The 24,519-nt window shown below is 39.9% G+C and overlaps 1 protein-coding gene across 1 annotated transcript in view; it reads left to right on the top strand.

Moving 5' to 3' along the window:
- ascc3 (activating signal cointegrator 1 complex subunit 3) overlaps positions 1-24,519 on the top strand; it is a 327,642-nt gene that overhangs the window by 223,159 nt on the left and 79,964 nt on the right. The window contains exons 25-30 of the mRNA XM_067449368.1: positions 823-1,043; positions 4,781-4,866; positions 4,957-5,123; positions 9,972-10,117; positions 10,987-11,107; positions 11,576-11,718. Of these exons, the coding sequence (XP_067305469.1) occupies positions 823-1,043; positions 4,781-4,866; positions 4,957-5,123; positions 9,972-10,117; positions 10,987-11,107; positions 11,576-11,718 (884 nt within the window). The remainder of the gene's footprint in view (positions 1-822; positions 1,044-4,780; positions 4,867-4,956; positions 5,124-9,971; positions 10,118-10,986; positions 11,108-11,575; positions 11,719-24,519) is intronic.

Below are 24,519 nucleotides of genomic sequence, written 5' to 3'. Positions count from 1 at the left end.
TTAAAATATGCAAATGTCATTATTTGGTCTCAATCAATCAATCAATCAATCAATCAACTGTATTTATATAGCGCTTTTACAATCACGATTGTGTCAAAGCAGCTTCACAGTGTTAAACAGGATAATAAAAATTGCAACAAAATTATCTCAAGATACACACTAGTCATGTGTTTTGTTTTGTTTTTTTCTAGGGCCTGTTTATTAAAGATACTTATATTCTAATTGAACTAAGGCCTAATCTTGGCTTCCTGTCTGTGAAACCAGGCCAGAATCTTATCTTCTAACCTGTACTAAATGTTTAAAACAAGTTTTGGCAAAAAAACCTAAAAAGTTTTATAAAATTATACATTTATAGCCCCTTTCACACATACAGAACTCACTGACATAAGTCTGCTTTGGGTCAACCATAAGTTTGTATGTGCTGTTTACAGAAAGCTTTTAGTAGCTTAATTGTTCATCTCTAAATGATCATCTTTGACCGATGCGCCGTGTCTCACAGCTTTATCAATGTGTCACGCTCAAGACCTAGCCGCCTTTTCCATTCATCAAACAAAACACGTTCTGTTTGCTCATCCCCTCATGCCTTTCACTCGTCAAATATATGTCGTCAAATTGAACAGATTGCTGTGTGAAAGGGGCTTATGGGAGCTTGCTTCAGCCACAGAATAAAAAAAATTAAAAAGATAATTGCAACTTGTCACAATTTTGACTTTTTTCTCACAAACTCACGTGTGAAGACTCATCTTGCCATCCAAATGTGTGTTTTATAATGGAGGAGCCATGCAAATGTTCATTTATAGATTTTGGTTTCCTCAATTCCAGAGCTCCTGGATCTTCAGCCGTTGCCTGTGACTGCACTGGGCAACAGGGAGTACGAGAGTCTGTACAAGTTCACGCACTTTAATCCCATTCAGACGCAGATCTTCCACACACTTTACCACACGGACACCAACGTCCTGCTGGGGGCCCCCACCGGCTCCGGGAAAACCATCGCTGCAGAGATGGCCATCTTCAGGGTCTTCAACATGTACCCCACCTCCAAGGTCTGAACCTCTGCCATATGTTAGGGTCTAGCTTTAGATCCTGTGACACGGTTTAAAGGGATAGTTCACCGAAAAATGAAAATGTGATGTTTATCTGCTGACCCCCAGTGCATCCAACATGTAGGTGTGTTTGTTTCTTCAGGAGAACACAAATGAAGATTTTTAACTCCAACCGTTGCTGTGCCAGTCATATAATCATCTGAATGGGTAACAATTCTATGAGAGTAAAAAAGCACATGATTAGACAACATGCACCAAAACCCTGCTTCTCGTGCCGACACATTGATGTCTTAAGACACGAGCCGATCGGTTTCTGTGAGAAATCGGAAGTGAAGCGCGTTCCAGGCTGTTGGATATAGCGTTGTATTTGAGGTAAAAAATGATATAAACACGGCTCAATTTCTCACACAAACTGATCGTCGTCATGAGCCACAGGGCTCTTTGTGCATGTTGTCTAAGGCCCCGATCACACAGAACGCGTTTTTAAGGTTTGAAAACGCGAGGCGCACTGTACTGCCTTTTTTGTTAAAGGGGGGGTGAAATGCTGTTTCATGCATACTGAGCTTTTTACACTGTTAAAGACTTGGAATCCCATACTAAACATGGACAAAGTTTTAAAAGTTAAGGTGGACGTTTGATGGAGTATTTCTTTGTCAAAAATACTCCTTCCGGTTAGTCATAAGTTTCGGCAAGTTTTTTGCGATCATGCGTCCCCTTTGACGTTAATGGGGGCGGAATTTCCTTGTATGGGCCTTACGGACAATTCTACCGGAAGAGCGTGAGAGAGAGAGAGGGAGAGAGCGAAAGCAACAGCCTACGCCCATCAAAGTGCTGGCTTGTAGGATGCGCTGCACAGGTGATGTGCACATAACAATGTCACCAAAAAAGTGGGTTTTTGGTTGCCAGACCAAGACAGTCCTGCACAGATTCCCTAAAAACCCCGCGTTAAGGCAACAGTGGATGGAATTTGCTTTTCCGGATCAGCAACTGAGTTGCGCAAATGTTTATATCTGTTCGCTGCATTTCGGTGCCGACTGTTTCATAAACAAGGCCCAGCTCGACGCCGGATTTTCCAATCGCCTAATTCTGAAGGATGGAGCAGTCCCAACGATAAAGGTCCCAACGTTAGAACCGCAGGCGGTGAGTAAGACTGCTTCAAATGTCTGTGTCTTTGCCAATGCTCATCAAGTAGCCCAAACATGATCACGTACAGTTAATTGATCAATGGAGCATGCGATGTGTAGTGCCTGTACATTTGTTTAGCTGGCCACTATATGTGTAACTTTATGTTTGTGTATTGTAAAAGCACTCCAAACAACAATACACAAAGAGGGGGGAAATATGTTGAACTAAATAAGCGCGCTTCTTCATTTAAATGCGCTACTATTCCGTGTCTTTCTATGTAAACACTAGCTTAGCCTGCCGTGCAAAACCAGTCCGCTTACTAACGTTACAATTGTCTACACAAACCACGCGTAAACACACACACACACGTGCACAACTGCACTTCCCACATGTACACCTTCAAAGACAAAAATACGACAATATAATTCAAGTATAAATATGTAAATAACACAAGTCGCTAAGCATATTATATAGTTAGTGTATAACTTGTACCACATAGAGACGTCCTGCTCTAGTCGTTTTTGCTGCTGCTCCTGTTCAACTGCAGCCTCTGGGTCTGATTCCGGATCATAGATGTATGGCTGTATCTGATTAAAAGCCATATTTTTATTTTGAATAAAGTTTTTTTCCCGCTGTTAGGGATGACACAGCTTTACGACGCACTCAACACAATAGCAGCGGCGCGCACACGTCATTATTTAGCTCCGCTCACACGACACGCCCCCACCCGCTCGGCTTTTTTCGGAAAGACTCGGAACAGCGCATCTTTCTTATATAATTATTAAAAAAATAAAGACTTTTCGGAGATATGCAGGATGCAATGCTACTCTATAGGTACTCAAGATTGACATGACACTGACTGAAACTGAGTGTTTCACCCCCCCTTTAAACGTTTTTTTTTATTCAGAAAAGAGCAGTGCGCCGCGGCTTTTTTTTAAAGGGGGGGTGAAATGCTGTTTCATGCATACTGAGCTTTTTACACTGTTAAAGACTTGGATTCCCATCCTAAACATAGACAAAGTTTCAAAAACTAATGTTGGACGTTTGATGGAGTATTTCTGTGTCAAAAATACTCCTTCCGGTTTCTCACAAGTTTCGGAGAGTTTTTTTCGAGTATGGGTCGGCTTGACATTAATAGAGCGGAAGGTCCTTGTATGGGCCGTACGGGCTCTTCTCCCAGAAGGGTGCGCTCGTGACTAGAGCGAGAGAGGAAATGCACGCCCGTAAACACTCGCTCTCAGGTGCAGATCCAGTCATCCGTGAACACTTAGGTCGTTATAGTCCACGCCGCCCTCCACTTTATTCCTATGGGTGACGTCAAGCGACTTCAACGCGGCCGCACAGCATTCTGGGAAGGCAGCGCTACATTTGAACCGATTTGAACGCAGAAATGACGGGAAGCTTCACAACATCGCTTCAGTCGCATCGCAAAGTGGATCTCCACGGTCACTGCTGTCAGGACTTCACCAAATCATACCAAAGAAGTGTGTTTTTGACGGAGCGGTCCCAGCGATAAAGGTTCGGTCCTGCTTTGGAAGCAGCCGGTGAGTAAATCTGCTTCAAATGTCTGTGCTGTTGGCTATCGTCGCATGAGTAAACATTAGTAAACGACACGATCGCGTGCTTCGTCATTCAAATGCGCTAACGGTTACTCCATTGCTGTTCTCTGTATAACGTTACAGTATTCTGATGTGCAAAACCGTTTTGCTTGCTACCTCTAAGGTTTAGTCGCATACAATAGTCCATAAACCGAATCATGTCCTCATAAACTGCAAGTAAAGACACACAAAGGCCACTAAATACAGTCCATACCACAGAGACGGACGTCCTGCTGCTGCTGTTTCTCCTGTTCAATTTATTTCTGCCTCCGGATCTGATTCTGGATCATATATCTATTAGCTGAGCTCGATAGCCATGGGTTTCTCCACGCTTGAGGACGTCACCGTACAGCCTATATTTCTTTTATAAATATAATAAAACTAAAGACTTTTCGGAGATATGAAGGATGCAATACTACTCTATAGGTACTCAAGATTGACATGAGATTGACTGAAACCGAGTGTTCCCCCCCCCCATTTTAATGTTTCTAGGCAACTCCCGAATCACCTGAACTGTCAGTCAAATCAGTGTAACCATGAATGTAACGGTCAACACAACGGAAGGCCCGCCTCTCCATTCATTCGATTGGAAAAAAGAAAATAAACGCGATGACGTTGGGCGCTTTTCCGCTCAGATTTGACTTTTTTTCAACTTCATGCGCTCGGAGCAGCAGCAGTTAAAACGTGAGGCGCCCAGGACGCATAAGCAGCGCGTATAACGCTCTCTGCCAACCGAAATCCATTCAAAGAAGGCGCCTCCTGCTGCAAAAACGCGTTCTGTGTGATCGGGCCTTAGAGTGTTTTTTTTTTTTTTTGCTCTCATAGAATTGTTACCCATTCAGATGATTATATGACCGACACACAGCAACGGTTGGTGTTAAAAATCTTCATTTGTGTTCTCCTGAAGAAACAAACACACCTACATGTTGGATGCACTGGGGGTCAACAGATAAACATCACATTTACATTTTTGGGTGAACTATCCCTTTAACCGGCATGTATCTGTGTGAGCAGGTGGTCTACATCGCTCCTCTCAAAGCTCTGGTCCGAGAGAGGATTGAGGACTGGAAGATCAGAATCGAAGAGAAACTTGGGAGGAAGTAAGAGTGTTTATAGATTCTTCTGGCAAATATGTATCTGTTATTATACCCTGACCTTTATTTGCTGATTATCATACTCCGTCTCTCTAGGGTGGTTGAGTTAACAGGTGACGTTACTCCAGACATGCGGGCCATAGCGCAGGCTGACCTGATTGTCACTACTCCGGAGAAATGGGATGGAGTCAGTCGAAGCTGGCAGAACCGCAGCTATGTGCAGAAAGTGGCTATCCTCATCATAGACGAGATCCATCTTCTGGGTAAAGGCCCTGATATACTCACGACAAAGTCTGTTTTTTTATTCGCTTGGGGATAAAAAGCAGCTTCTCAAAACGCTGTACACAAAAAAAGCAATACAAATCTCAAGTAATAAAAGTAACAACAAACAAATGCTAATTTAAAAAAATGTGTCTTAAGTGGAGATTTAAAAATGTCATAGGTCTGAGCTTCCCTAAGTTCACCAAATTCAAATTTCCCATGTCATCCAAAATGTTCATGTCGTTCTTTCTTCAGTCGAATACAAATTAAGGTTTTTGAGGAAAACATTCCAGGATTTTTCTCCATATAGTGACTTCAATGGGGTCAAAAGGGTTGATGGTCCACATTGCACATTGCAGTTTAAGTTCAGCTTCAAAGAGCTCTACACATGATCCCAGATGAGGAATAAGGGTCTTATCTGGCAAAACAATCTGGCCAGTTTCTAAAAAAAAAAAAAATATATATATATATATATATATATATATATATATATATATATATATATATATATATATATATATATATATATATATATATATATATATATATATATATAAAATAATATTTATGGAAATACTTTTTAACCACAAATGCTCTGATCTGCGATGTGCCATGCATTACGTCATCACGCGTTTGACAGGTTTGTCGAATGGGAACAAAAGAAACGTGAATGGGGCAGTTACCACACCAGACTTTAGACAGTAGAGTACAGGTGAACTTACAGGAAGCAATAAACTGCTTTATTAGCCTAATCTGAAAACACACATGACATGGTCATAGAAAATGTTTCATAGTTTTAGTGATAACAGCCTCAGCTTTGAAATGAAGCATGACCACCCTTTTGGTTTGAGCTTCATTTTGTTTCTAAGTTGCTACAACACAGCCCCATAATATTTAATACATTTAAAAATAAATATATTCTTAAAGGTGTCGTGAACTGGCTTGTTGTCTGAGGTCATCTTATGATGTTCGTGTGGTTTTTACATTCAAAACATCATAATGAATAAGTAATAGGCTATTTTCCACACTGGTTTTGAGGCTCTCTCCTGAACGCTCGGTTTCTATGGCACGTGGGAATTGCTTTGAAAGTGTGTGGGGAAAACGCCAACCGGAATGATTCTCTCACAGGGCTCGCAAAAAAAGTCTTTGTCAAACAAACACAATGATTTATCTCTGATCCACCAATGATTGATTGGAATGTTGTTTTTGTATTACTGGGCCCGCCCAATCGGTGGATATAAGCGTGAACCGCACACACACACACACACACACACACAAAGCCTTAATGCAGATTCAGACAAGTCAGCGTGTTGAAATTTTTTTCCTTCAAATATCAAGTCAAGAGAGTGAACAACTTGCATCAAGAAAGGAATGTAATTTCACTATTTAAGATAGTTAAGTCCTTCGGCAGGCCGGGCTTATGTTTTGGGAGCCCGTCTGGAGAAAACTCAGGACTCTGGGTGTTGCGAGCCCTGGCACATACATGTCCGAGTCTAACCCCGAATCGCAATGAACCAAGCACACTTCAAATAAAGGATTATCCAGCCTTTATCAGCCTGCTAAGGTTTGTTCAGTTAGACACATACTTATAATCAATAGATCTATATCAAACGATCTGTAACAATGCAATACCATCACATATAAAAAACATTTTTACTCGCGTTACTGTGTTGCTTCATTCATTCATGTAATCTCATCCTGTCTGCAAATCCAGTCTCTCGTTTAAAAACGAATCCGGTAAAATGACGGAACAAACATGCAATGTCTTCCCCACGTGTGCTGGATCTTCATTAAAAATAAAGTTCATCCATGCATTCATATTTATGGGATCCGAATGAAGCTTATGTGGTATGTTTATTGCTTAGAAGTTGGATCCGGTTTAGCTCTATGATGGCATGTCATGTCAGGCACGAGTCTGTAGGCGAGGCTACATAATCAGCCGTTGTTCATCTTATGTTGAGGCAGTGCTTTAAAACTTTCAGGATATTCTTATATTACCGTGACCTTTTATATACCAAAAGTTGATTTCTCAATTCATGGCCCCTTTAATATTCGAAATGTTATGTTTGAGCTTTTATATCTCCATATTAATTACAGTGTGAACTGTAAACTCTCAGGCATTGGCTTTCTAAATATAGTGTGCTGGTTATGTGTCTATTCAGCAACTTTTATTTTGGGTTTGTAATTTATGCCCCACTTGCCAAAATAAAGAATTTAGGTTTATAGTTTCCATGACAGATTTCAATATAAGTCTTTTGTTTTTGGTACTACTGGAGCTGCCAGTTTCATAAAATAATTAAACAGCAAGCACAAACTCTACAAAAGCGGCAGACCTTCCAGCGCGCTCAGTGTCCGAATTCACTCCCTAAAGTGGACTATATTAATGGACTAATGTCGGGACTAGTGAATATGGTTATAGGGGGCGATTTCGTTCCCACGGCAGCTAAACACCCTCTGATCCGACTGTTAGAGTAGCCACGCCCCCAACTCACGCCATAGGCTGAGCTGAAAGAGATTGACAGATATGATTGGACCATTCTGCACACAGTTGTCCTCTATTAGTGTTAGGATGGTCCCTGGGAGGCTCAATATTTACAATTTTGGGGAAGATAAATCCATTAATGACATACTGATAGTAGTCAATGAACAATAAACTGGGTTAAGAAATTGTATTTTAACATAAAAAAGGTACATACTACACTGGTTACATGGTCAAACTTACATCCGCTTCTAATTAACAAGTTTGGCTTTCACCCCCATCTATTACAAACAGGACATAAATATAACTTGAATATTTTTAGAAGAATGGACTTTTAACTTTTTGGTTGGTTTACTGAATCTGGTGTGGAAAAGCAGACCTGAAACCTTTTTGAAAACCTCAAGTTCATGCCAAGCCCAATTGCCCAACATCACTGATGCTCTTGTGTCTGAATGTTAGCAAATCCCAGCAGCCAACATCTAGAGCAAAGCTTTCCCAGAGGAGTGGAAACTATTATACTGCATCAAAGGGTCGAACAAACCACTGTTAATGGCCATGGTTTTAAAATTAAATCTTCAACAAGCACATATGAGTCTGGTGTTCAGGTGCCCACATATGCTTGCCTATGTAGTATAGCTGCTAGCAATGTATTAAAGTCAAGGACCTTGACATGAATGAATTGGACAGCTTCAGTCCTGAACCGTGTGTAGTTGGATTAGATGATAATACCCCTCCCCTTTATACACGAGTATCTGCATGCATTTACACACACATGTATGGTAGGTTCTTGATTTAATAGACTGATTAAAGAGCCTCCTTCAAGACCCTTATTCTTGAGGGATGAAATATTTTGTTACATACAATTCATACATAAGAGAAGTACTCTTCTCAACACGCCTGCATTTATCATCTTTTTCAGACCTGACTTAATGTTTTACATAACTTTTTGCCATCACAAAATTTACCAGCCATAAATTATTTTGACCAGCCATTATAACTGTTTTAGCAAACATTTGTAATGACGCTAAAATTGTAGATACCAGTAAAAATTCACTATTCCAAGACCACATCTGAAACCACTAGCCTAACTTAATAACATTAATAAAGTACTAAAATAAAAACAAATAATGAAATTATTAGCAAAAGCACAAACAAATACAATATAATAAAGATACAAATGAAATAAACAGTGCTTTTCCGGTCTGACAGTAGATTTCAGGCACAGAAATGTAATTTAAGGAAATGTAAAATAACGCTGCGTAGTCTTCACTGTATAAATAAGACCTAAAGTTACAAAAGTTATTCAGTCAAGACCAGTGAGTGTTTTTTTTATTTTATTTTTTATGTGTCCTGTGTTGTTTAATTAACATTAGAAACACAGCAGTAATATTAGGCTGCTGTCACTTTAAGAGTGAATGCACAGATCCAATATACTGATACACGTTTACTTTCTCAAGTGAACTTACTTAAGACATAACCCACTATGTTTTCTAGGAGATCTGTTTTCTTTTCTTTTTTTTACATAATTTTGTGCGAATTTGTCGGGTAAAGTGCAAGACGACGTGAAAGAGAGCTCAGATTAGTATTCTGGGCTTTCTGGGAGTGTGATTCAAATGTTTGCGCACACAAAATTTTCCACACAGCGCCAGAGGAACAAATTGACTTCCCTTTCGAGTCTTCATGAATATTGCAAAGCTTAAACACACTTGATGATGCAGCTGGCCCTTCGACTGTCCTGAGTGTCGGTTACAATTGGCTACGTTCATGCATTGTAAGAATTCATAAACAATATTACTGTCCAACTGTGAGTGACACCGTTTCATACACTCGCCAACGTCCATTACTCTCGCCATAACTCTCATTTGGTGCAATATGTTAGTTAGGCCCTTTTTATATACGTTTTATAAAATAAATATATAAAATATAACACTATTTCATATAGTCCAAAAAAAATGCATCAGTTGGTGATAACACTACCAGTGAAATTTAGTTTCTGCAGTTGTTCAAGCAAACACAAATGCCTTCACACTCATTTATTAAAAAAAGAAAATAAATCTGCTCTATGTAACTTTAAATGAAATGGCCTTTCTATTGGCCAATCAACCAAAGTTTTCACACTTCAAAAGTATAAAATGTCATGATAAAGGTAATCCGTATGAATCGAGTTAGCCTTCTGAAGAGACACGATCACTTTAACTGATGAACAGCCTTCAATCCACATATAAACATTAGCTCCTTTCACTCATACAGTCTTTACTGATAAATTATCTTTTAGAGGTCAGGTGTGAACATGCTGGTAAATCAATTCCAATAACAGCATATAAAGATGGTGTTGTTAGCGTCAGTGTTTGCGTTTTGTTTGACTACACAGGTGAGGACAGGGGGCCGGTTCTAGAGGTCATTGTGTCCAGAACCAACTTTATCTCATCGCACACCTCAAAATCGGTCCGGGTGGTGGGACTCTCTACCGCGCTGGCTAATGCACGAGATCTAGCGGACTGGCTGGGCATCGGACAGGTTACAAACCTTTCACACACATCCCCTTCTAACGTCACATCGCTATCTATTACATTTGATGAAACACTTGCAATATCCAAATCGCTTTTGGAAGCCATCCATAGACTTTTATTTATATGCAAATTAATATTTTCGGGATCAGTGCTCCTTCCCCTTCTCATATTTGCCAGTTCAAATCGAGCATGAAATCTTGGCCCTCAAATAATTTTTTTTAGAGCTGGATGTAATTGACGGGTCTTGTTTCGGTGTAATCATGCTTCACTTACCCCCATGATTATTAGGGATGAAGTCAAAAGTGTAGAATAACGATATTATCTGTAACACTGTACCATCATTTCCATCCTGTTTCCATTACAGATAGCCGACCGAATGTTCTGTCAGTCATTCTGCGTTTATATGTGTATGCGCGCGCCAGGGTCTATAAATAACGCCACCCCTCTCCCAGCATGCAGCAGCCTGTTGGCGCTTTAGCCGCATCAGGGCAGACAGCAGTGGTTATGTAAACGTTGTTTTACTATTGCTGAAATGTCACCCTGCTAGACAGACGGGGAAGGAAGGGCTGGGGGTCTCCATAAATCTGACGTGTGCTGTTTGGACTGAGGCGCGTCTCTAGCTGCCCAATCCATTATCCAGCCCTTTAAATATGTGCACACACGCACCCAGGCCCGGGCCACTTGTGTGAGAGCGCGGTTGTGGGACAGGGGACAATGACGGGCTGTAATTACCCCCAGATGGGCCACTCTGTCAGGCACACAGCCAGCTGGGCACTCCATCTCTCTCTTTATTACTGTCTTTCTCTGTGTCTTATCACTTTCTGGCCCTGTTTTTCTGTCTTTATTCATTCATCTGTCTGTCTGTCTCTATTTCAGGTGGGACTGTTTAATTTCCGGCCCTCTGTTCGCCCAGTGCCGTTGGAGGTTCACATCCAGGGCTTCCCGGGGCAGCATTATTGCCCTCGTATGGCCAGCATGAACAAACCAGTCTTCCAGGGTAAAATACTACAATAATGCACACACACTATAAAGACATGCAAAAAATAAAAAATAAAAATAAAAAGTCTAATTTTATATACACACTTACTCAACATTTCATGTGTTCTTAAGTTATGCATTTGTGACATAAATTGTCTCTAAAGTGCTCAGATCTCATTTGTGCTTCAATATATTTGGAAATTCACAAAAAAAAACATACATGGAGCATAAAAATTGTTTGTCATAAAAACTATGATGACTTTTGCTTCATGATTTATGCTTACAAAGTTATATTTATGATATTGTTGTCACATTTTATTGCTGATTTGAAATATTCTGTTGAAACAAACTGTTTTGAAGATTTTAGTCCTTCTTTATTGAAGTAGTAATATCTTTTGCATTTAATTTGTTTTTTATTATTAGTTTTTTCATGCATTTTGATGGATACATTCATATTTAGACTCTCTCTCTTCCCACTATCCTGCAGCCATTCGCACACATTCTCCGGCCAAACCGGTGCTCATATTTGTGTCATCACGCCGGCAGACCCGGCTCACGGCTCTGGACCTCATTGCGTTTCTGGCTACAGAAGATGACCCCAAACAGTGGCTGCACCAGGACGAGAGAGAGGTCAGTGGTTTTACAGGGTATCCGCGGGGTCTTGAAAAGTCTTAAAAGGTGATAAATCAATTTTGGGAAAATTAAGACCCTTATAAAGTATTAAAAAGTCTTATCACGGCTTTATAAAGTCTTAAATTTTGAAAGTATTTTGTTCGAGCTTTGTCAAAAGAGTTTGACTCCAAAAAGTATTTATGAATATATTTATTTTCATCCCCATAAGTATTAAAAAACAACGGGGCGCTCAGTCTGAGATCGGCTCGGACCTCGCGCGGCAGAGGTGGAAATTAGCACCGCCACCAGCCAAATGCGGCTGATTTTGAGTTGTGGCGGGTAAACTCGCTTCACCTACCGAGCTGTTTCACCTCTTTGTAAACTTTGTTCAATGCATGCGAGTGCTGCCGTATGTGCGCATATATAACCAGTCGTTCTCTCCGTCATCACTCGCGTTAAGACGCGCTGTGAGACTCGTGCGCGCTGAGAGACCTGACGCTGTGCATCACCCGAGAGCGCGCACTCGTCTCACAGCGCGCAAATATTGAGTTCTCTTTCAAGTCTAGCGATTAAAACGGACAAACTCACACAAGAAGTATGTCAACATGTCCATCTTGATGAGTATCCTAGCAGACAGTCTGAATATGCCTTAAGAGAAAGACGAGCATATCCCTGCATCAGGTCTTAAAGGCGCAGTAGCCTTTACTGCTGCCGGAGTGATGTTATATTCAGTTTGACATTAAACAATGCTTTTGATTGAATAGCTTTTGTAAGTTTAATAAGGATTAATCTTTCATATAAACAGTTAAATATGCAGTTATTTTACATTTGATTACTTTATTCAATCCTTTCTGCAGGCCAGTAGGCCTGTGCATTATTATTTTATGTACACATGAGTGAGGTCGAATTAAACATTTTAGTTTGAATTTTTTTTATTTTTCGGTTTTCGGCTTTGGCTTCTTCTTTTTTGGTTTCGGCCAAGAATTTTGATTACGGTGCATCCCTACTGACAATGTTCTGCTCAGTATGTTGTCAACACGCTTCAAAGATGCCAGAACGAATAGTTTCATTGTTGGGACTAAAAACCATAAAACTGGAAGCCATAAAAGACCACAAATCATCGTGAAAATGTCAGTATTTCATTGAGACTTGAGATTAAATAAACTGCTTAAGTATTGTAGAGCTTGTAGTATTAATTTTCACATGCAGTTACACATTGTCAGTTAAAAACAAAAAAGTGGCTGGTAAAAATATTGAGTGGAAGACTTTGAAAAAAGTTAATTTCCATCCCTGGCGAGCGCTGTCTCAGTGACGTCATGTATTTTGCTAAATGCGCAGTTAGGTGATGTGTCGCCCTCCATACGTCGCGAAACAGATATGCAATATAAACGATACAAAATTGGCCTACGGTGGAGATTTTAAGTCTACATTCGACTACAACTGTTTATTAAAGGTTTGTTGCCGATTAGAACTTGGTGCGATGAGGTCTTAAAATATTTTGAGAAGGTCTTTAAAAAGTCTTAAAAAGGTCTTGAAATTAACTTCAGGATTCCTGCATATACCCTGTTTTACTTAAAGGGTTAGTTCACCCAAAAATGAAAATTCTGTCATTAATTACTTACCCTCATGCCGTTGGACACCCATCAGACCTCCGTTCATCTTCACACACAGATGAAGATATTAGTGTTGAAATCCGATGGCTCAGAAAGGCCTTCATTGACACCAATGTCATTTCCTCTCTCAAGACCCATAAAGGCACTAAAGACGTCGTTACAAAGCCCATCTCACTACAGCGGCTCTGCAATCATTTAATGAAGCCACGAGAATAGTTTCTGTACGCAAAAAAATAAATAATGACTTGTATAGTGATGGGCCGATTTCAAAACAAAGATTCAAACGGTTATGAATCAGTGAATCGATTCAGGATTCAGGATTTCAGCAGTTTGACACAAGATGCAAATCATGAATCAATACGTTGATTCATAGCGGTTCGAATCTTTGTTTTAAAACTGCCCATCACTAAAGAAGTCGTTATTTCGCTTTTTGCGCACAAACTATTCTCGTGTCTTCATAAAATGATTGTAGAGCCGTTGTAGTGAGATGGGCTTTGTAACGACGTCTTTAGTGCCTTTATGGGTCTTGAGAGTGGAAATGACATTGGTGTCAATGAAGGCCTTTCTGAGCCATCGGATTTCAACACTAATATCTTCATCTGTGTCTGAAGATGAACGGAGGTCTGACGGGTGTCCAACGACATTTGGGTAAGTAATTAATGACAGAATTTTCATTTCTGGGTGAACTAACGCTTTAATCACATTGCTTTTTTAACTAATGGCTAAATGAATGCAATTCTTTTTAATTTGATCAAAAAAATATTGTGCATGTCATTTATTTACATTTTTTATTGTCTACTGCTGTCTGTCCCCATGTTGAGAGAACTCATGATGGGCGTAGGGGTTCAGGGGTTGTGTGCACTGCGTGAGCAGGATATGAATATTGTAGTTTTAGAGTGTGACCATGGAAGATCTTTGAAGGAGTAGTTTTGCTTTCCCATATTGGGCCCTATCATACACCCTGCGCAATGTGATGGCAAATGTGACCCAAGTGTTTTCTTGATGCATTTTCACGTCCAGCTCCACGTTGTTTAAATATCAAACGCACTGGCCCATCTGTTCAGCCATGTGCATCTGGTCTGCAAACCAGGTGTGTTCAGGAGCATTGATCGCGTGTTATTCTGAGGAACTGAAAACGACTTGACCAACACAAACCTGCTCTAAAGTCAATAGTGCAGTATTTTTTTTGTATTATTTAAAGGGGCGTGCAGCGGCACACACACATTTTTAAATATTAAAATAAAAGGATTCCTCTAAAGAGAAGCGTTCAGTCTTTCCTCCATGTAAATAGTGAATCTGCTAATGGTGCAACTGGCTTTTAAAGGGAATGGGAGATGAGACTCTGATTGGTTTATTGCATATTACACCCAAAAGACATTCATGACTCATTAAGCAACGAGGTACAACCCTTTTAGACCATGAGCCCGGCACACCGACCGTTTGTTCCAATCGTTAAACTAGCAAAAGTGGATTCGGACATGCCCTAAGTGTCCTTGCACCATGAGCTTCAGACCATGCGCTCAGATCATTAAAATAGGGCCCATAGTTTTGATTGATTGATTGATTGATTGATTGATTGATTGATTGATTGATTGATTGATTGATTGATTGATTCATTCATTCATTCATTGATTGATTGATTGATTGATTGATTGAACTTTATTGTCCATTCTATTTGTCACAGAACAGAAATTTATCTTTGACACTGGTGACATATACAAATTCACACTACTACACAAAATCACATCACACATTTACAAAACAAATACAGAAAAACATTTGACATTGTTTGAAAGAAAGAAAAAAAAATTATACTATTTCAAAAAACTGCGATTAAAAATAATCACTGCCATTGGGACAAACTATTTTTTTTATACACATTCCTTCTGGCCAAAGGAATTTTTAGTCTACGTCCGGATGGAAGCAATTCAAAGGTAGAATGAAGCAGATGAGTATGATCTTTAAAAATCGCAATTGCTTTTTTTTACATAAAACAGTCAAACAAGCCCTGAAGAGGCTGTTGTTTGTGCCCAGTAATCTTATTTGATTGGTTAATTATTTGTGAAAGCTTTCTCTTGTATTTTAATGTTAAATTACCATACCATGTAACAATATTATATGTAAGAATACTCTCAATCATTGATCGATTTAGCATGGATAAGGTGTGTGCCCTAACGTTAAAACTTCTCAGTTTTCTAAGAAGACTCAGACGTTGTCTTGCCTTTTTATGGATATAATCTACGTTACTTTCAAAGTTAGGTTTCTCATCAATAATGGTACCCAAATATTTAAAATTCGAGACTTGCTGTACGTTTTTGCCTTTTTTCCCTTTTGTTGTGAAAGGGACTTTACAGTTGCAAAACACAGAATAGAATTTGTAATACAAAACACACACAAACCTAGAGTAATAAACATGACTTTCCAAAAAAAAAAAAAAAGTAACTATAAGTAACATTAGTTGCTTTTTTAGGAAGTAACGCAATGTTGTATATGTAAGGAATAATTGACTCCGGACCGTTGAATTATTAGAAAAGTAATGCAAACCCAAGGTGATGATGGAGCCAGTGATGGAGGCTTGACCCACTCATATCAGACTAATGCAGTAGAGAGAGAGAGAGAGAGAGATTGTGTGTGTATTACCTGAGTCTGTCTCAACAGTGTTTGACAGCAGTGTCTCTACTCATAGCGAAACTGTAAGTTTAACTGCTTCAAGGACAGCGCTGTTGTCGTGAATGACTTCAAGTAATTCATGTAGAGTTCAAGTTAATAAACTATTTTACTGATAAAAGTGTGTGTGTGTGTGTGTGTGTGTGTGTGTGTGTGTGTGTGTGTGTGTGTGTGTGTGTGTGTGTGTGTGTGTGTGTGTGTGTGTGTGTGTGTGTGTGTGTGTGTGTGTGTGTGTGTGTGTTTGAGTGGGTGAAAGAGAGCGTAAGGAAGAGAGTACATGCTTTTTCATAATAAATAAATAAATAAAGATATGAAACGTAATTTTGTGGCAAAAACATGGAAATAATTTGTAGATTTGATCCTATTGTTTACTAAGTGTATTAGCCCGGTCAGTGTCATTGTGGGTTTTGTTTCTTTTGCTGTTGGCTGTAAGGACTTCTGAAATAACGGAAATCATTTGGTGGAGTGATGTTACGTCTACCTAAAAAAAAGATATGTCTAGGAGTAATAGGGTTGGTAACATGTATTAAAGTAAAATAAAATGAAAGAATAGAATGGGTTCAGTTACTGATAAATGTATGACAATATGAATCAGGCAGAGGCAGATTTAAACTTTTGACTCTTTTAGTAATTTCAAAAATCATAAATAAACCAACAAACACCCGATTGATTTACAAAGTAATATAGTGATCATAGAAAAGAATATTTACAGAATATATATACACAAAATAGTAAAACAAAAAGACAGAACAAAAAGCGTGGGACTATGAGCGGTGCTAAAGCAAAGAAATCAACAAAACAAAAACCAGCTAACTTATCAATTGAAGTACTTAACTATCTTAAAAATAAAGACATAAATAAACACCTAAACCAACTAAGCTACACTAACTAACAAACATAAATACAGAAGGTGGCAACCGCTCCTTACCTGGTGTGTATAAACAATTTCAAATACTACGTGTTGTATTATGTAGGTCACGTGACATGCTGAAACTATCCCATCGCTCAGGGTCCGAAATGAGCAGTGTAAACAAGTCACAGGTTAAAACGTAAAGTTGTAACCAAAACAATGTCTTTCAAAACAAAGTTTCAAAACCAAACTATCAATCGGGGAAAGTAGATACAAATTGTCAAAACAAACGAAAGAAAACACGCCTCTCCTTCCTCCAGTTGTTTCCAGGTCTTTATACAGGTGAGATGAGTTCTGATTGGTTCCTTGGGAGGGATCTCTCTTGGACAAATGATGATTGATGGGCAAACCAACCAATCACGAACCTAAGAATAAATGACAGCTGAGAACAATAAAGGGGGGGGGGAGAAAGAGAAGGAAAACCACCAAAATACGTCGCAGACGTAACACCCACCACCTTAAGAACAAACTTCTATACGAATAGAATTTGACAAAAGAACAAACGCTTACAAAAGAGCTCACACTCGTTTAAACTCGGGATAAAGCATCTGCCACCACATGATCCACACCTCTCTTATACTTTATTTCCAGGTTATAATTTTGAACAATGAGAGACCACCTCATTAACCTCTGGTTCTGGTTGTACATGCGTAGAAGAAAAGTCAGCGGATTATGGTCAGTATACACTGTTACAGGAAGAACAGTAGAACCAACGTACACGTCAAAGTGTTGAAGTGCTAACAATAATGCTAGAGCCTCTTTCTCAATAGTAGAATAGTTACGTTGATGTTTATTAAACTTCTTCGAGAAGTAGCAAACAGGATGATTGATTCCATCGGTACCCTCCTGCAACAACACTGCACCTGCTCCCACCTCGCTGGCATCCACTTCCAATTTGAATGGTGTGGAAAAATCTGGGGCAGACAACACGGGTTCACTACATAACAAAGCTTTAATGTTGTTAAAAGCGTTCTGACACTCCGGTGACCACACAAATGCTGTAGAAGGACTAAGTAGAGCAGTTAAGGGAGTAGCCACTGAAGAAAAATTCCGGCAAAAACACAGATAATATCCGGCCATACCTAAAAACCGACGCAACTCACGTCTGGTATTTGGCACAGGAAATTCACTAATAGCCGAAACTTTAGCTGACAAAGGACGCACTTCGCCCTCCCCTACCTGTTTACCTAAGTAGGTCACCGTAGCCTTCCCGATCTCACACTTGGCTAGATTAAGCGTTAAAGATGCCTTCTCTAAACGCTTAAACACAGTTTCTAACAGCATTATGTGCTCAGACCAGCTTTGTGAAAAGACGATCACATCATCGAGATATGCGTGACAGTTAGGAACATCGGCAAGTACTATATTAACCAACCTTTGAAATGTAGCAGCGGCGTTTCGCAACCCAAATGCCATAACGTTGTATTGCAGAAAGCAATCTGGTGTTACGAAAGCGGAGATCTCTGAAGCTCTTGGTGTCAATGGAACCTGCCAATATCCTTTAAGTAAATCAAGTTTGCTCACAAACCTAGCCGAACCTATGCTATCCACGCAATCCTCCATCCTGGGCAATGGAAAACAGTCTGGAATAGTTATATCATTCACCCGACGATAATCGGTACAAAAACGCTTAGTTCCATCAGACTTCTGTACCAAGAGACATGGAGAACTCCAGGGACTAATGCTAGGCCTGGCCAATCCTTTCTCTAACAAGTACTGGGTCTCCTGTTTCATAATAGCCCTTTTAGCAGCATTAACCCTATAAGGGTGTTGTTTAATTGGTTGTGTCTTACTTAACTGAATGTCGTGTTGCAGCACATGTGTAAGTGTAGGCACGTCACCCAAAACAGAGTTAAATTTGTCAAGGAGCTCAATTACATCCTGCCTTTTATGTGCCTTGAGATGTGCTAAAAATTTCGGTAAAGCTGCAAGCGTTTCAGAGTTTGGTAGCCTAGCTGATAATAACGGTGTACCAGCCTCTAATACTCCGTCCAGATCAACATCAGAATGCTCAACCACTGGATTCGCCTCGCACGCAACACCTACTGGAGAAACAACAGGACTTCCATCCTGTGTGGTAAGACATTTTATATCAGAGTCACCTCTAGTATAATAGGCTTTTAGCATATTAACATGACATACTCGTTTCTGACGTTTCCGGTCAGGAGTTCTCACCACATAATCAGTTTCACCCTTTTTTTCTAGGATTTCGTAAGGTCCAGAAAATCGTGCCGACAATGCAGATCCAGGGATGGGAAGCAAGACCAACACCTGATCTCCCACTGAAAAAGATCTAGACACAGCATGTTTGTCATAACGAACTTTCATTTCCTCCTGAACTTTAGACAAGGATTCTCGAGCTAGAGTACTCGCTTTCTGTAATCGCTCACGGAACTTGCTTACGTAATCTAGCACATTTGTTTTCTCGCTATTCTCAATACCTAACAGTCTCTCTTTCAGAGCCTTCAAAGGTCCCCTCACCGTATGACCGAAAACCAACTCTGATGGACTGAACTTGAGAGATTCCTGTACAGTTTCTCGAATTGAAAATAAAAGCAATGGAACTCCTTCATCCCACTCATTTCTTGTCTCTAAGCAATACTTCCTTAACATCGCTTTTAGGGTCTGGTGAAACCGTTCCAACATTCCCTGGCTTTGGGGATGATATGCACTAGATGTACGGTGTGTGATGCCTAGTGACTTAAAAACTTGTGAGCACAACTTGGATAAAAAATTAGTGCCTTGGTCAGTTTGTACAATCCTTGGCAACCCGAAAGTTGAGAAAAACTTAGTTAAAGCTTTAACAACTACCTTGGCTGTAATCTTACGTAGAGGAATAGCCTCTGGATACCTAGTAGCAGTACACATGATTGTAAGCAGAAATTGATTACCGGATTTTGACTTTGGTAATGGCCCTACACAGTCCACTATCACGTGTTCAAAAGGTTCCCCCAACACAGGGATTGGAATTAACGGGGCTGGTGGTATCACCTGGTTAGGTTTTCCTGCGTACTGACACACATGACAGGTCTTACAATACTGAATCACATCACGTTTAAGCCCATACCAAAAAAAATGTTGTAGGACACGGTTATAGGTCTTGGTAACACCTAAATGACCTGACAACAAATGATCATGTGCCAACGACAAAACTTGTTGACGAAAAACAGTGGGAACTACTACCTGATAGACTACATTCCACTTGTCTTCTAAGGTATTACTTCAACGCCACTTTCGCATAAGTAAACCATCTTTTATTAAGAATGCAACGTTGTCCAAGTTCTCATTGTCTGTCAATCTGAAGCATTTCTCTAATGAGGAATCATTTTTCTGAGCCTCAATGAGCTCTTCACGAGTAAATGACAAAGAATCACTCACTACAACATCCGTCACCTGGTCACTGCCACGAAACTCAGTTTCCACAACCTCCTTAGTGTCCAAATCTGCACAGAAGAAAGAGTCAGATAAACCTAGATCATTGTCCTTCTTAGATTGGGCACGTGTGACAACGCATGCAGGAAAAGCACTCGGATATTTCTGAGATAGCTCATCTGTCTTAATCTGAACCAATGGGTCATCCATCACCTCCAGTGAAGGTATCACCCTCCCTCCAGCTAAATCGTTGCCTAAAATGAAAGACACCCCCTTCACAGGCAATGCTGGACGTACTCCTACCTCCACAAAATCAGTTACCAAGTCAGACTGGAGATGGATACGATGTACAGGTACCTTCATAATCTCCATACTGAAACTCTGCACTAGTCTGCTAGAACCTACTGACGACAGACCTGAAAAAGGTAACACGTCAGCACATACAAAGGACTGCGCAGCTCCCGTGTCACGCAGCATCTGAACCTCCACTTGGCCCTCCTTTTTACCTGTTAACGAAACAAACCCTTTTATAAGGAAAGGTAAATATGTAGGATCTGGCATTTCAGCTCCCTGTTCAGAAAGCAAGCAAGAATTAACAGAGTTTACGAAAGCAACCTCTTTCTTTGGAAAGTTCTGTTTACGCTTCAGCGATAAACAGTCGGCGATCACATGACCTGTCTTATGACAGTAAAAACAGTCACGAGTCTCTTTAGACTTCTCACTAGTCTGCTTAAGCATTTGACTATTGACTGAAGACTTCGTCAGATAACTCCTTTCAGTGTTTGCTACATGAAAAACGTTTTTATGCGTGAGCACAAACTCATCTGCCAACACAGCAGCCTGCGAAAGAGTCGTCGCCTTCTGTTCATTAAGATACAGCACCATCCGCTCAGGAAGACATTGCTTAAACTCCTCCAGTAACAAAAGTTCTCTAAGTGAATTAAAATCATCAGCCTTACTAGAAATGCACCATTTATCAAAGAGAATTCCTTTCTCTCGTGCAAATTCAACAAAAGTTTGAGTAGCGGTTTTCTTGCGATTTCGAAAATGTTGCCTGTAAGCCTCTGGTACTAATTCATATGATCTAAGTATGGTCGATTTAACTACATCATACTTAAGACCATCTTCCAATGACAGGGTAGAGTATACCTCCAATGCTTTACCAACTAACTTGCATTGTAAGAGTAATGACCAAACATCCTTTGGCCAACCCAAGGAAGTTGCGATTCTCTCAAAAGCGTTAAAATAACTATCCACTTCAGATTCTCTAAAATTCGGAACTAAAGCAATATGCCTGCCCACATCAAATGTGGTAGAACCAGAATAAGCCGAATTTTCACTCACCGACGAGAAGTTCTGCCGCACAGAGGAGACTGGAGTAACCTGGGCCGCTTCAATCTCCAATTTACGAAGCTTTACCTCTTTGTCGGCTTCAATTTCAAGCCTGCGGATTTGTAGACGCAGATCCAGCTCTGCTTGGCGGGCTTGTGCTCGTGCTTCCACCTCAATACGTGCTATTCGCACCTTCGTCTGTAAATCCCCTCTTGTACTGGGGGTACCTGGTGAAAAAGGCTCAAAGGGTGGTAAACCAGCAGCCCCGACAGTGGCCTCCGCCTCCATCGCAACTGTCTCTACCTCCTCTTTACCTACTTCATGCACATCTTGCCCCTCGCCAAAAGGATCGGTCTTTCCATCCAATTCAGGCCTAGTCAAAATTTCCAATTCGTACAGCCGATCTATCACTTCAGCTTTAATTTGCCGTTTTAGTGATTGTTTCGAAATAGAAATCTGAAAGTGGTTAGCTATTATTAACAACTCATCCTTTCTACAAGTTTCAAGCAACTCTAATGTGGGATTATCAATGAAACACTTCAAATTAAATGCCATCAGGAAGCTAAATATTACCACAAATCGTGTTATCATGCTCTAGTGGACAAATACAATAAGAGTTAACCTCAGCCAACTATACTGAGTCTCTGCCATTAATCAAATAGTCACACAGTTTTATTTACAGTAACAAACGACGAGCCCCCAATTATGTTACGTCTACCTAAAAAAAAGATATGTCTAGGAGTAATAGGGTTGGTAACATGTATTAAAGTAAAATAAAATGAAAGAATAGAATGGGTTCAGTTACTGATAAATGTATGACAATATGAATCAGGCAGAGGCAGATTTAAACTTTTAACTCTTTTAGTAATTTCAAAAATCATAAATAAACCAACAAACACCCGATTGATTTACAAAGTAATATAGTGATCATAGAAAAGGATATTTACAGAATATATATACACAAAATAGTAAAACAAAAAGACAGAACAAAAAGCGTGGGACTATGAGCGGTGCTAAAGCAAAGAAATCAACAAAACAAAAACCAGCTAACTTATCAATTGAAGTACTTAACTATCTTAAAAATAAAGACATAAATAAACACCTAAACCAACTAAGCTACACTAACTAACAAACATAAATACAGAAGGTGGCAACCGCTCCTTACCTGGTGTGTATAAACAATTTCAAATACTACGTGTTGTATTATGTAGGTCACGTGACATGCTGAAACTATCCCATCGCTCAGGGTCCGAAATGAGCAGTGTAAACAAGTCACAGGTTAAAACGTAAAGTTGTAACCAAAACAATGTCTTTCAAAACAAAGTTTCAAAACCAAACTATCAATCGGGGAAAGTAGATACAAATTGTCAAAACAAACGAAAGAAAACACGCCTCTCCTTCCTCCAGTTGTTTCCAGGTCTTTATACAGGTGAGATGAGTTCTGATTGGTTCCTTGGGAGGGATCTCTCTTGGACAAATGATGATTGATGGGCAAACCAACCAATCACGAACCTAAGAATGAATGACAGCTGAGAACAATAAAAGGGGGGGGGGGAGAAAGAGAAGGAAAACCACCAAAATACGTCGCAGACGTAACAAGTGATATGTGAACTGTAATGTGTGATCTGCCTGGAACTTTAGCCTACTTTAGCCGTGCGTTTCCCTGAAAATAAATGCACACCTTAGAATGTCAACCAATGAGATTCAAGCATTCAACAGCACCGTAGTGTAAGTTAAATTAAATGTCCTCGTCATCTCACTAACACACCAGTGGGCGGGGCCAAAGTTGCGATGATGAAGTGGCTTGGTTTCAATAAAAAAACCAAGCTGTTTTTGGACTAATAAGGAAGTTTTCAGTTTTAAAAACTTACAGGATATTCTTATAATATGAAGACCTCTTATATGTCAAAAGCTCAAGAAATGCATGAATTCATTACTCCTTTAAAGCCGAGTAACTTTTATTTAAAAGATGAATAAAACAGCCAGACTTTTCAGGCAAAAAATGTAACAGAAATTTAGTTTGAAAAGCAATACCTATATTCTTGAAAATTAGATCCAAACTCTAATGATGGTTTGTGAAGCACTCGCTGAACATGTTCATAGTTAAAGGGTTAGTTCACCCAAAAATGAAAGTTATTTCATTAATTACTCCCCCTCATGTTGTTGGACACCCGTAAGACCTTCGTTCATCTTCAGAACACAAATGAAGATATTTTTGTTGATGGCTGAGAAAGGCTTCAGAAAGGCCTCCATTGGCATTCAGTACATTCCCCCTGACCCGCTCACAAGACCCATAAAGGCACTAAAGACGTCGCTACAAAGTCCATCTCACTACAGTGGCTGTACAATAATGTTAGGAAGTGACGAGAATAGTTTTTGTGCACAAAAAAGTCGAAATAATGACTTTATCCGCCAAGTTATTGTCTTCTGTGTAGGTCTCGGCCGTGAGCTCAGGCGATAGCGGCTCCTCCTCTTCCGGGTCATGAACGGCGGATCTGCGTCACATTCTCGCGCATGCGGCGAGTTCACGATAATAACTTGGTGGATAAAGTCATTATTTTGATTTTTGTGCACAAAAACTATTCTCGTCACTTCCTAACATTATTGTACAGCCGCTGTAGTGAGATGGACTTTGTAGCGACGTCTTTAGTGCCTTTATGGGTCTTGTGAGCGGGTCAGGGGGAATGGACTGAATGCCAATGGAGGCCTTTCTGAAGCCTTTCTCAGCCATCAACAAAAATATCTTCATCTGTGTTCTGAAGATGAACGAAGGTCTTACGGGTGTCCAACAACATGAGGCGGAGTAATTAATGAACTCATTTTTGGGAGAACTAACCCTTTAATGTGATGAACTACAACTTGAGAAGAGCTAGCTTGAAACATGTGACTTCAAGCTATGACTGCCACGCCATTGGAATGAAAAAA

Source organism: Pseudorasbora parva, chromosome 7 (genome assembly GCF_024679245.1).
Source record: "Pseudorasbora parva isolate DD20220531a chromosome 7, ASM2467924v1, whole genome shotgun sequence".
NCBI lineage: Eukaryota > Metazoa > Chordata > Actinopteri > Cypriniformes > Gobionidae > Pseudorasbora > Pseudorasbora parva.
This window is presented reverse-complemented; position numbering and strand designations above follow the sequence as displayed.